Below are 14273 nucleotides of genomic sequence, written 5' to 3'. Positions count from 1 at the left end.
TAAATAAAGGGTGTCACATATTTAATATGAAACATTTAATGCCATATTCACAGGCTATTCCAGCTATTATTTTAGGTATATTGTTAATAAATATATATATGGGTTGAATTAATGGTATTATGATGATTTATGATGCTAGCTGTACTATAATGTTACTTCTTCTGAAATTAAAGTATGTATGTATTCCCATTTTTTGAGGTGTTCTTTCATCGATCATTTAGTAGTTTATTGTGCCTCGCTCTTCGATCATGAATAATAATATTGCGTATTATGGATATAGGATTTGATTTTATTTATATTTTTAGTAACATATTTTAATTAACTCTCCATGATGTCATGTTTTAAATGTGTATGTAGTTTGATTCATAGAGATGTTTGCATTATGTCTAGTGTGTTCACAAATCATTCATTCCCAGATACGTTTTAATTTCTATGTTTTTATTAACAAGTTTTTGAGCTGTACGTTTGAAACTGAAATTTAGAAGAAAAAAGATACACACGTCTAATAAAATTCATCCCAAAAATGAAAAAAAAAAATAGATATTTTTAAATTTGGTTATAAATAAGTAGTGTTTAATCATAATTGCGTAAGTGAATTAAAGAAATAATTTTATAGCTTTATTTTAGATAGTTTAGATTAGTTGGACGAAATTATTTTTTTATTAAGTATATAAATTCCATTCATTTAATGTTACTTAATTTTGCTAAATGAAGACTAATAAATACTTATTTAAATGCAAAAGAAGTAAATACCTAAGTGGTTGTAACTTGTAAGCAAATTATATTTAATATGAATTTTATTATCATATACTTTAAAAATATAGGTTAAACATACAGATCATGCAAAAATATTTTAGTATTATTTATTGTAAAAATAAATTTTTTTACGTTTTTAATGTATAAAAATAATAAATAATGTTAAAATATTTTTTTATGAGATGCGTAATCCATACTTTTAGAGTACAGGATAATAAAATTCATTTAATATTAATGCCAACTTGATTTCATGAGCTTTAAAATTGCATGACGATCTTGTTATGTAAGTTAACATACATTTTTTTATGATGAACATTAAAGCCTGTTTCAGATATTTTTGAACAAGAGCCGAAAAATCAGTGCCCCTCCCAAAATCAAAAGACTAGTAGCTGTCCATGTCAGGGTCATGACATGGATAATGTTAAATACGAGTTTCTCTAATAAACATAAAATGACAAAAATAGCATTTGGTAGATGAGTCAACGTTTTTTAAATTAAAATATATTACTTGTTGCATAGAAAAATCTAAGAGTAGTTAGCATTTGTTACAACATCTTTTAGAGAAACGTAGTCTAAATTTACATTTTAATTATCATTCATGACGCAAATATACTTAATCTGGAAAAAGTATTTTTCTTATTCACAAAATGATAATAACTTAAAAGAACAACAAAACAAACCAGCCTATATCTCATTAATTTTGGGTTTCAAGGGTCAACGATACTAATTGAGTAACCAAGAAAAGGTGATCCCCTGTATATATTCTAATCTCCTCTTATAGTATTAGCTTATTATTATTCTGTTAGTCTTTGGCTCTTTGCAATCAAGATTGAAGGTTTTTTTGGCAACATTATTGAAATGTTCACCAAAAAAGCAAGGTGGATAAAACAAAACCAAAAGAAAAATAAAGACTAAATTTTCATTTTGGTCCTGAGATTCACGCGATTATTCAATTTAGTTTTTGAAATTCAAAATTACTTATATTAGTCTTCTAGATTTAAGTTCAAACACCAATATGATTCCTCGAGTCTTTTTAGTGATGATTAAGCAAATGGAGTGCTAAGATGACATCTTTTCAGCCATGCTGAATGATAAGTAAGTGACGTCATTTATTCTTGACACCCAAACAAATCAGAAATGAAGAATAGTGGAGGTAGAGAAGAAGAATAATACTTTATTTTGGGTCTCTATCGTTTCTTCTTCCTTCGTATACAAAACGACTACATTTCTGACTTGTTTGGATGTCAATGGTAAATTACATCGTTTACTGATCCTCTAACATAGTAAGGAGGGTGTCATCCCAACATTCCGTTTTTCTAATCATCGTCGAAAAGAATCGAAGGATCACATTGGTGTGCGAACTTAAATCTAGAGGACCAATATAGATAATTTTAAATTTCAAAGACCAAAATGAATAGTCGCGTGAATCTCAAGACCAAAACAGAAATTTAGTGGAAAAATAAGGAAGTCAAGAAACATATCACAAACCTTGGGAATGAAAATATATAAAGCTCTATCCTTTTATTTTATTATTATTAATTTTTTTGTCAAATGAAGCTCTATCCTTTATAGAGTGCGTTAGAGTTTTGTCACACCCACCATGAATATCCATCCTAATTTCTCTTAAAAAATTTTAAATACAAAAAATATATTTTATCCAAACGATATTTAAAAGTGTAAGTGTGCTGCAATCAAATGTTATGAATTGTGTGCCAAATTTTTTGCGATAAGGATGTACATAGATGGAATCGAATTAAATTTGAACAAACTCGTGATCCAATTTACACTTAAAATCTCATATTAGATTTGATATTGGTGTTTTTAGTCTTGCAATTCGATTCATCAAAAACAAGAAAAAGACCCAAAATTAAAAAAAAAAAAAAAGAAATTGAAGCAACGTTAATCACTAATCAGTTAAAGAAAAAATACACAATAGCAGCAAGAATGAAGACTCAACGAAACAGCCGCAACAACACTTAAGACAACAATAATAAGCGTGATAAAGTGAGGAGATCTAGATGCAGCGCTGACAAAAAGGGAAGCAAATTGTGATAGATATCAGAGGCAGAAACAGAATAGTGAGCTATTGCACTAGCCAGGGAGGAGTAATGTGGGCCAAGGCCTCTTGCTAGGGAAGAGTAGTGGTGATGAAGGACTGAGGAGCGGCGTGTATAGCAACTAGCAATGACCAACAAAATGAAGAGAAGGTGGGCCAATGACGAGAAAAAGATGGAAGACTAGGAAATAGACTAGGGATGTACATAGTTCGGCTCGATTTAAAGATTTGGTCTAGACTCAAATATTTTAAGGATTAATTTGGCGTGATTTTACTGGGTTTAGAATTGGGTAAATGTCTCAAAAATAGATTCGGTCATTATTTAGGGTCGGGTCTAGATCAAGGCGAATTCGATTTCACCTGACTTATGTACATCCAAAAGAAACTGAAAAAGGTATATATATTTTAAATTAATTCTAATATTATGTTATATTAATTATAAGTTTATTGTTTTATTTTTAATCGTACTTGTTGAATTAGAAAAATGATAAAAAAAGCATCAAATTATAATTTATGGACAAATTTAAGTTCAAATATGGATATCAACTTCTCGATAACAAATTTCTTCTTTATAAATAAGTGTATCATAAATAAGTTTTTTTATAATTTTTTTTATAAATTATCGTTAAAGTTTTAAAGGTCTGATTTTCACCCAGTTTAAACCCATTATAATCATGGCCCGAAAATTTTTAGATTTTATCAGGTTTAGGATTGAATTGGGATCTAAAAAATAAACAAGATGTATATTTAAGATCGAATCTGAGTTAAGACAAATTCAGTTTCATCCTATTTATATGCACTCTTAAAATAATAGACTACAACATTGTGTTTGGACATTCAAGTTAGAGAAAAAAAATGAGACAAAGATTAGGAACCATAATTACTAATTATATTCTATATATATTATTTTAATTTTAACTTTTGATTTCTTAGACGAATCAATGTCATATTCTATTGCATCGGATCTACGTATATATTGACAAAATTTGATAATCAACAACAACAAACAATAACAACAAAGTCCTGACCCACTAGGTAAAATCGGCTACATGGATTAAATTATTGGGCTCTATCATGTATTATATTTACAGAGAGATCGTTTATATGTAGATTTCGTTTGACCACCTCATGGATGGTCTTCTTATGTCTTCTTCTGCTTTTCTTTCATCCGTTGTCCATCTTCCATCTCATCCACCCTCCTGATTAGGTGCTTTTTCTCTTCTTCTCACATATCTAAACCACCTGAGACACGATTCTACCATTTTTTTTACAATAGGTACTATTCCAACTCTCTCTTATATCTTCATTCTTTATTCTATTCAATCGCATATGAATACTCATCCATCTCAATATTTTTATTTCTGTCACACTTAATTTAAAGTGACAAAATTTGATATTCGATTCAACTTATTTTAGATCAAATAAAAAAAATCTAATAAAATTGTGAATTGAATAATATTCACAAAATTTGAATCGAATACAAATTCTACATATCTAATATGAATTTATTAAATTTTTGAAGAGACTTGTTTTTGGTTTGAGATAGCAAATTTTTGACAAGGCCATTGTGAGACAAACTCGTCCAATATCTTCTTTTTGGTGCAAAACAAGCAAATTTTCATTGACATGTTGAATGAGATATTATTGAAAATATATTTTAGAGAATTTGAAAAATGTATTTTAGCCTATTTTATGGTGGCTGACTTACTAACAGAGATACTAAGAATCATGCATATTATAGCCGATGGCTTCATTTAGAGAAGAAGATTACTGCAATGATTGTTTCGACACATAGACCTGTTAGAAGCTCCATTATTTTTATTTATTTATTTATTTATTTTTTATACCAAATTGGATACCATATGAGAAAGCAAAATTAATTTTGATGATTAAGCAATTTGACTTAGATTAGAAGAAATATAAAATTTTAAAAAAGAAAAATTTTATTGTGATGAATTAGAAATTAATTTTGATTTGTCTATTAGTTAAAAATAATGATGCAAATCGATAAATATAGATATTACTAAAAATTGTATTAATTGCATAGTTTGACTATATTCAAAGATAAAAAATTAATTAGTTGGTCAAATATTTTCACTTGAGATTATCAACTTACAACTCATACATATGTAAGTTGATAAACAAGTCATATTTGCAATGCGATTTCATTATCTATGAATTAGCATAAATAGATAGCTTGGCTAGATTAATTTAGTATGATGGAAATAACAATATAGTAAGTGTTAAAAAGAAAATTGTAAGATTTTTTAGTATTGTATCTCTATATTTGATTTAATATTTAGAGTGTGATCGAGATTTGATTTTGAGAGGAGTATTACAAATTATTACTTTATATCTCTGTGTCAAGGATTTGATTTGGGTAAAGTAGTTATCTGTTTATTCAATTTTGTAATTTTGTTATATTATATTTTTTTTAATAAAATATTTGGTGTTCCTTTTGTGTCAATAGTATAAATCTTGCATTTTCATTCGCACGTTTTTTTTTAATAGTGGTATCAGAGCTTTAAATTAATTTCTAGGCCAATTATTTAAAGATGTCGTCTATGATGCTCGAAATTCAATAGTTCGATGACCGTATTAATTATGGAATGTAAAAAGTTTGTAGGACAATAATACTTACACAGAACGATGTTAGAACAACATTTTATGACAAAAAAAAAGAAAGACGATTCAAATGTTTCAATAAATATCCTTAAAAATGATAAAGATGTCTTCTAGATATTAACCAAATTGGTTAATTATTCGTAGAGATTCAATTTTGATGTTTCGTATTTTAAGTACTAATATTTTATTTTAAGTAGAGTTTATAAAGCAATCAACAAATAAAAGTTAACTTTGAGGTTGAGATTATGAAAAAGTAAAATTAATTTTGATGATTAAACAACTTGGTTTGAATTAGAAGAAACGTAAAGCTTTGAAAAAGTCAATTTTATTGTGGTAAATTGGAAATCATTTTTTATTTATCTACTAGTTGAAAATAATAATGCAAGTCGATAAACATATATATTACTAGAGAGTGAATTAATTGCAAAGTGTGACTATATATTTAAAGGTTAAAATTTAATTTACTTGATCAAAGATTTCAACTTGAAGTTACCAACTTACAATTCATAAAAATGTAAGTTGATAAACACGTTGTCATATTTGGCACGTGATTTCACTATTTATCAATTAGTATAAATAGTTTGTTTGGCTAGCTTAGTTTGATATGATAAAAGTAATAATGTAACAAATATTAGAAAAAAAATTATAAGATTTTTCTTTGAAAGTTGTGTCTCCATATTTGTTGCGTATATTATTAGTCACTCTTTTAATTAGAGAAGAATTGATTTTGTATTTTTTGGTATATTTTTTTATATTTAAATTGAGTGTTTATTCTATTTGATTTGGTATTTGAAAAATAATTGAAACTTGATTTTAGATATAATATCACAAAGTTTTATTTTATATTTTTGTATCAAGAATTTGATTTGAGTATATTATCCATTTAAATCTAGCGCTTTCATCTGGTAAATTTTATTTTCTAACTTATAGTATTTTGTATCATAGTAACTTGTAAAGTAGGGGTGATAAAAAGGTCGAAATCCGTCGAGTCATCTCGTGTAACTCGCTAAAAAAGACAGGTCAAAATAGAAATTTGAGACCGCTATAACAAAAAATCTCACCTAACCCACACCGCCTAATTCATGGGTTTTAGTGAGGTGGGTGGGCTTGTCTGGTGGACTTTTGGCTTTAATATGTTAATCGAATTTGAAACGTTATTTTTTTTCTTATATTTAGAATGTTTGTTCATTTTACTTTAAGTTATAATTTGGACTATATTTGATTGATTAGAGACTTTGACAATAATGTTTAATTATATGATTTGAACAATGTTTGTTTTCCTTTGGACACTACAAAAAAAACTGGTAAAAACGACATTTTTTTAGTATTTACGGCGGTTCAAACCGTCATTATTACTAAGAACAGCGGTTTCAAAAAGCGACGTAATTTTAGACGTCATTCTGGTTATTACGGCGATTTTTGTATAGGTTAAAACGGTGGTTCAAATCGCCATTATTTCCAAATAAAGGCATTTTCTTGTTGGTTAAAACGGCAATTTTTGGATAGGTTAAAATGGCAGTTCAAACCGCCGTTATTTTCAAGGTAAAAATTACGTTTTTGGTTGGTTAAAACGGCATTTAAAACTGCCATTTTTTTACCAAATTAAAACGGTATTTTTAATTGGTTAAAATGAGATTTTTGAACCCCTGTTTTAACCCTGACAATGCATTTTTATTGGTTAAAATGATATTTGATTCCGCTATTTTTACCGGGTTAAAATGGCATTTCATACTGTTTAAAATGGCAGTTACAATCCGCTATTTTTATCGAATAAAAGTGACAATTTTTATTGTTTGAAAATACAGTTTTTATCGCGTTAAACAAATAATCTTTTTATCAAAATTTCACAATAACAAAAAATCATAACCCATAAACAAAATATTATATAACTCATAAACAAAGTATTAAATATAATATATGATTTTTTAGTATCGAAAATAAAAAATAATAACCCATATACAAAATATCAAACATAACATGATTTTTTAATTATAACTATACAACGATAACAATTTCTTATATATACACAAAACAATGTTTACTTAAGCCAAATTTTCATTACGTAAATCCTTGTAAAATCTCTGTTCCAAGTTATCAGTAATTTGCCAAAAAAAAATACAACAAAAAATTAGTAATGACAATTCAATATTAAAAATAATAATTAAAAAAAATTAGAACCTAAAAATAATAACGAAAAAAATCCAGCATGGACAATGAAATGAAACAATAAGAGGAAGAGTAACAAAAATTGATGCTAAAATCATTCAGGTAAAAGATCCATCAAATATCAATGTTTACAAGACAGTTATTATTTCATTTGCTTTTCATCCTTTTCACAATGCAGATCAATATATGAATGTATTAATGGTTTTATTTAGCATACTCAATTAATTAATGCATTTAATTTATAAATAGAGACTTCTCAATCAGTTTGATCTATATACTAATTCTCTAAATCTTCTACATTAAAAACAACTATTTCTTTTCAATAACATCTATAACTCTAACATATTTGAACAGATACTAGAGTAAATTCTCAATATTTACTAGAATAAGCTAATTAGCTAAATACACTAGAGAAAATTCCAATGCATCATGAAAACCAACACTTAACTAAGAATACTTAACTAAGAAAACTAAAACTTTCTCTTTGAGCTCAAACTTCTATCAAATCATTTCTGCATTAGCTCAAATTACTAAACAATAACATTTCTTTTATATTTTTGAGCTATTTGATTCTATCAAGATGAAAAAAGTATGAAATAATAAAACATACCATATTGAAAGCTCTATGTCTAGATCTCTCAAAAGCAGCTAAAGAAACAAATATTTTTTTCTACATTCTTCTAGTAAATTCTTGCATTACTCTCTGCAAATCAAGTTTTCAATTGGTTTAATTCATTAGAAAAAAAAGAAAAAAAATGTTGAATTTAATTACGTGACACACTTTGAAAGATTCATTGTCTATTTTAAAGCTTATTCTTGGAACATACTTCAGCCACACAAAAAATTCTCTATATACAACTAAAAAATGATAAATTAAATTAAATAAAAAATTATAAAAGTAGTAGTGAAAAATAGAAAGTACTTGAAGTTCCATTCAGCATAGACATCAGAACCAATGCGAAGATGAACGTAGAGACCAACTTTTTGTGTTATCTTCAATTCTTTATGAATTTTATCGGATCATATCTTCTTTTAAAATTGTACTGAGTTGAGTAGCATGCAGAAAACACAATAAATAAAGATCAAATGAGAGAGAGAAACACAAAAGAAAAAACAAAACATGATAATAATTCAAAAAAAGAGAGTGGTGAGGTACATTGCGAGGAAAAAGCTCATGAACATTCCAGAACACATAGATTTCAATCACATCTATTCCTCCTTCTTTTACCTTCTAATAGGATAATAAGAACATATGCATGTGCTAATTGAAGTAAATTTGAACAGCATATATAGAAAATATATTTTAAGCTCTTTTCTTCTCAATTGCATTGTTTAGTTAGAATGAATTCGTTATGATTTAGATTTTGATTTAATTAACATAAGAATTTATCATTTTCTATTTATACTAAATCTGAACTTTAAATGGCAAATACCCATCATGATAAACTCATAATTTAAAGGAAGGTTATTCTCTTCCGAGGGTTTGTGCTTGCGAGAGCTACTGAATCTGAGTTTGGAGAGTTATGTGACGGAAACATTCTTTAGAGTCGCATTTTGATGTTCACGTATATATTCAGTTAAAGAATAACATTGATACGATTTAAAAACGTTAAAAATATAAATAAAACGATTAAAGTATTAGAAATGAATTTAAAACTTACTCTAATATTTGAGAATAAAAAAAATACTTTACTCTATTTTAAAATACTTAGAGATTAAAGTACTTTTTAAGACTTTTTAATACCTCTATAAACACACGTTAAATTTGGAAAAATGTCCCAACTTTAATAAGATGGTGAATATGAACCCATCTAAGCTATTATCTCCCAAAAATACACTATTATACGGTTTTTCCCAATGAAAACTCCTAGGTCACTTTCCACACTGCTTTGAAAATTTCAATTTGTCATATACTCATATAATTTTGAGTACTTCAAGTAATGTAATTCTATCCAAGTCTCCTTCTAGATTCTTTGACCAAAATGAAGCTGTAATTAACTAATTAGGTATTCTGTCACTGATTATTAGTTATCAACAACCACTACTAGATACCAATGATATAATTAATATTACTAAACAACTAATCACTTTATTATAAGCTCTTACTAACATTGTCTGAAAAAAAACCTAATAATAAAGTAGAAAATTTTAAACTGTTATTTTTATTTAATATTATTTAAAAGTTAAAAATATTATCTTGTTTTGTACTACAGTAAAAAGCTTCTACTTTTGAATTCTTAATTATTCATTTTTGGTAACAACAATGGATATTATTAGTTTGAGAAAAACATCATCATCATAGTTAATTTATCACCAAAATAAATAAGAGATCAACTTTAGCACATAAAAATCCCTCTGTCCTTGTAATAATTTCCCAACAAATAAATAACAGAAAATACAAAAATAAAAGAAATAAATTTCACCATTTTCGTCTCATAATTAGCATCTATCTCTGTGGTGTGTTTTCTTCAAATCTTCACCGAAAACAGAAAATCTCGCCCCAATTCACCGTAAACCCTAGATTCACCAAACTCACCGACACAACAGAGAAACACAGCTCCCGTTCTCTTGGTGTCGGAGCAACGCTTTTTCTACTTTCTCGCCATGTGTTATTTTTGGGTGCAAAAAAGCGGCTGATTTTTTATTTTTATAATTTTTTTTAGCACTATCGGGTCGTGTTACGATTCTGGGGTGGCTCCGATTATCGGAAAGTTAAGATCTTTGGTGTTGAATCGTGGTGGGATTGTTGCTCCTCGATTATGCATAGATCTGGAGCTACAATGGCTTGGAACGTGTTCAAGTTCTGCACCGCCCTCAGAGGCTTGGGTTCGATCATGATACTTTTGGTTCTTGGGGTTGTTGGTGTTACTTATTATGCTGTTGTTTTGACCAATTACGGTCCTGTGTTGTCTGCTGGAGGCCTTGATTGTCTTCTTGCCATCGCAGTGTTGATCTTGTTTCATGGTTTGGTAAACTTCAATTCCTGAATTCCACATCTTTTGTTCTTTTTTGCCTTCAAAATTGTGTTTGTTTGAATTTGAGCTAAAGCTCATTGAAAATGTGAGCTTTTTTTAGCTCAGGATGAGATGTTTGCTAATTTAATTTTGGAACTCAGCTTGTTATAACTTGCAATTAGCAAATGGTTGTCACTTAGGGAATAGGGATCGATATGTTGGTACAGTGAATGGCTTAGACTGTGTGGTTTGGTAGATGAAACTGAAAAGTTGAGTTTTTTGGGAAGAGGATGGAATAAAAAGTGCTTGTTACTTTATTAAATGGAACCCGTTTGTATAATATCTTCAGCTTACTGTTGATTTGGAAACCCTGCATCAAGTTGACAAAAATGTGTTTAGCTTGTGTTTTGATTTATTTAGTTAGTTAGATGGATTAATGAAGTATCTTAGCTTAAAAATAATGTGGTGGTTGAAAATTGTTTGATGATATGCAGTTGATTATGCTGTTGTGGAGTTACTTTTCTGTCGTATTTACGGATCCGGGAAGTGTGCCTCCAAACTGGAGGCCTGCAATTGATGAGGAAAGAGGAGAGGACGATCCGTTGGTTGCCTCCGAGTTTGGTAATCTGCAATCTGATCCTTCTGGTCAACGTGTCCGTTACTGCCGGAAGTGCAACCAGCTCAAGCCGCCTCGATGCCATCATTGTTCAGTTTGTGAGTTTTTGGACAAAATCTTCCATATTTGTACTGCCACATCAATGCCGAGCCAGGATGACGTCTTTTTCATTTTTTTTTTTATATACTAGGTGGACGATGTGTGCTGAAGATGGACCATCATTGTGTCTGGGTAGTTAACTGTGTTGGTGCTCTAAATTACAAGTATTTCCTCCTTTTCTTGGTATGGTGCCTTAACTAGAGCTATTTATTATCTTGTTATCTAGCTATCGCTTCCGGCTTGCTAGGATGGTGTTTTGATATCTTAACACTTTCATAAGCTGTGCTAACGTAGAACATAGAAACACACACTATACTTTGACCTCCTTTATTACTTTGAAATTTCCTTTTCTATTGCATAACACTGAAATCTGAAACAGATAAAAGTTTTGGCTATTAAAGTTGGATTGTTGCTCTTATTCTGGACTGTCATAGGGATATTCATGCACAATAATGTTAGACTGATGTGGATTGAAATTCGGAGCATATTTACTACAACGCAAAGCGGCTAACGTTTAAAAGGAGACCATTACTTTTATTGCTATATTCATGGCTTAGGCTAATTTCTACCTTTGGAATAGCTGAACGTTTTATAATTTCAGTTTCGTAGTCTAATCCTACTGGATAGATAATAGGAATGTCATTTTAGTTCTGGCATATGTGCTTTAGTTTATACAAGTGTCCTGCATGAACTGTAGCTAATTCGCCAGTTGAGGCAATGATTGAATGATACTTTAAAAAGGTTATAGTTGTGAGTTTCTTTACGTATGCTGTCGGTATGAACTTTGCATTTGGCGTGTAGTTAGTCTTTGTACACATGAGTGGTTGTGGATTTATTTGTTCTTTATTTGTGGCTTAAATTGCAAAATGCACATCATGGTTAATTCATCGGGTCAATTACTGGTGCAGTTCTATACATTTCTTGAGACGAGTCTTGTGACTGCATGCCTACTGCCACATTTCATAGCGTTCTTTAGTGATGGAGAAATTCCTGGAACACCTGGATCTCTTGCTACAACTTTTCTTGCTTTTGGTAGGGTTTCAAAACACTGCTTTTGTTTTACGTTACATCTGTGAACTTTTATAACGCTGGATTAACTGCAGTTTTGAATCTGGCCTTCGCATTGAGTGTCATGGGATTTCTAATCATGCACATATCATTGGTGGCTGCTAATACAACAACTATTGAGGTAAACTCTTTCTTTTTCATTTTGCTTGGATTTGGGAAAGTAGATCCTTGTGCTGTATGGATGTAGATCCTTTTATTTTATTAATTAATATTATTTATTTTATGTGGGTTGTGATAATATATAAATCTTTCATATGCTTTTCTTTCTTTTTTGATGTATGAAAGTTGGGTTATGTAGCTGACAGAACTTTATTTCTTGTTGTGAGCAGGCATATGAGAAGAAAACAACTCCAAAATGGCGTTATGATCTTGGTCGTCGAAAAAATTTTGAACAGGTTTGTGTGTAATAGTATATTCAGAATTCTTTCTTCTAAGTATATTTTCATCATTAGATGTTCTTTATTCAGTACCCACTGCATTAAAATCTGGCATAAATGTCGTCAATATCCTTATAATAGTAACTACAAATGATTGTTGTAGCTTTTTTTTGGGTCTTAAGTAGCAGTGCTAAATACCATTGGAACTTATAACATGTTTGACACTGCTTTTAGAATCCCAAAACCATGCTTTAGGCAAAAAGTAATGTAGGAAGCTTTTGTCAAACCCATCGATTTGAGGCTCTACAAGAGCGAAAACAAATATGTCAGCCTTTTCTTATTTTATTTGTTGCTTCCACTTCTGCTTCTGATTAAGTTGCGTTCTTCGTAACTATGCTGAATATGTTCTAATCCCATGTTTATACTATGATATTTTCCTTCTTGATTATCCACCCAGAAAGTTCTTTGTAGAAAGTTCCTCAACAGTTGTGCAGTGCGCTTATTCCTCAATAGAAAGTTCTTTGTAGAAAGCTCTTAAACAGTATGTAGTAAGTCGAAGCTAAATTCTGTTTTTTCTTTGCTTTGGTATCAGGTATTTGGGATGGACAAGAAATACTGGTTCATCCCTGCATATTCAGACGAAGATTTACGAAAAATGCCAGCACTACAAGGTCTTGATTATCCATCAAAACCAGACTTTGATTCCCAATAGTTATTAAGAAAACAGAAAGAAGCTAAATATATTTGCACATTATGTAACAAAATGACATGGTAACTCCACAACCCTTGTCTACTTTTCTGTCTCTAACAGAGATGTAACTTGTAAAGTATATCTGATTTGAGCTCCTAGCAATTCATAGGCATAAGCACTTAGCATCAATTATTTAGAGAAAACAAAAAAAATGGGGTCATTTCAAAATGGATGCTTGTGTAATGTTGAAGTGAAGGAGAGAGCAATGGGGTGCAAGTTGTTGGTGTTTTGAAGAGGGAGCCATTGTTGTTTTTTTTAGTTAAATATTCATAATGTTAGGAAATGTTCAACAGGTAATGCAATTTTCTTTTCTTAAGCTTTCATACATTTGATTGGGAATTTGAAATCTAATCCAATTCCGTGAATTTTATCTTAGTGATGATTATCTTTGATTACGATTTTAGAAGGAAAAGGTTAACGGTTGTATTAATTCCTTCAAATGGTCGTTATTTTAACGAGTTTGTCTTACGAGGAGTGTTAGGGTCAGCAATTTTTGTGATTTGTAGCCATCAAGTAGCCATCAATGATGATTTTAATGGTGTGAGATTTAATCCAATGACGTGGGATTATTCACTTTTCTTTTGCTGGTTACATATTAAGCTAGAATTTAATAAAGTTGTTGGACCGCTAGACTTTTCTTTATCTTATTATATTCACATAAATTATTACTTCTAAGCATTGTTTTTTAAGCTTGCGAATTTGGATGATGAAAATGGAAAATTATCCAGTTTAACTTTGTATAATCAAATGGCAACAAATATGAGGAAGAAATCTTTTAACAAAAATATAACATATTTATTAAGTA

The 14273-nt window shown here is 29.5% G+C and overlaps 1 protein-coding gene across 1 annotated transcript; it reads left to right on the top strand.

The window, feature by feature from the left end:
- LOC107625955 (probable protein S-acyltransferase 14) lies at nucleotides 9958-13843 on the top strand. The gene is made up of 7 exons (XM_016328703.2): nucleotides 9958-10572; nucleotides 11052-11271; nucleotides 11364-11455; nucleotides 12181-12304; nucleotides 12376-12461; nucleotides 12670-12735; nucleotides 13310-13843. The coding sequence occupies exons 1-7, from the start codon at nucleotides 10363-10365 to the stop codon at nucleotides 13427-13429; spliced, it is 918 nt and encodes a 305-aa protein (XP_016184189.1). The 5' UTR covers nucleotides 9958-10362; the 3' UTR covers nucleotides 13430-13843.

Source organism: Arachis ipaensis, chromosome B02 (assembly GCF_000816755.2).
Source record: "Arachis ipaensis cultivar K30076 chromosome B02, Araip1.1, whole genome shotgun sequence".
Taxonomy (NCBI): domain Eukaryota; kingdom Viridiplantae; phylum Streptophyta; class Magnoliopsida; order Fabales; family Fabaceae; genus Arachis; species Arachis ipaensis.
The sequence above is the reverse complement of the archived record's forward strand: the minus strand, read 5'-3'. Positions and strand labels throughout refer to the sequence as shown.

Excerpts from the sequence above, each read along its gene's own strand:
- LOC107625955 (XM_016328703.2), top strand. The coding sequence starts at position 10,363 with ATGCATAGATCTGGAGCTACAATGGCTTGGAACGTGTTCAAGTTCTGC. Across the intron at positions 11,272-11,363 it reads ATGCCATCATTGTTCAGTTT|GTGGACGATGTGTGCTGAAG; the intron begins GTGAGTTTTTGG and ends TTTATATACTAG. Across the intron at positions 12,305-12,375 it reads TACAACTTTTCTTGCTTTTG|TTTTGAATCTGGCCTTCGCA; the intron begins GTAGGGTTTCAA and ends GATTAACTGCAG.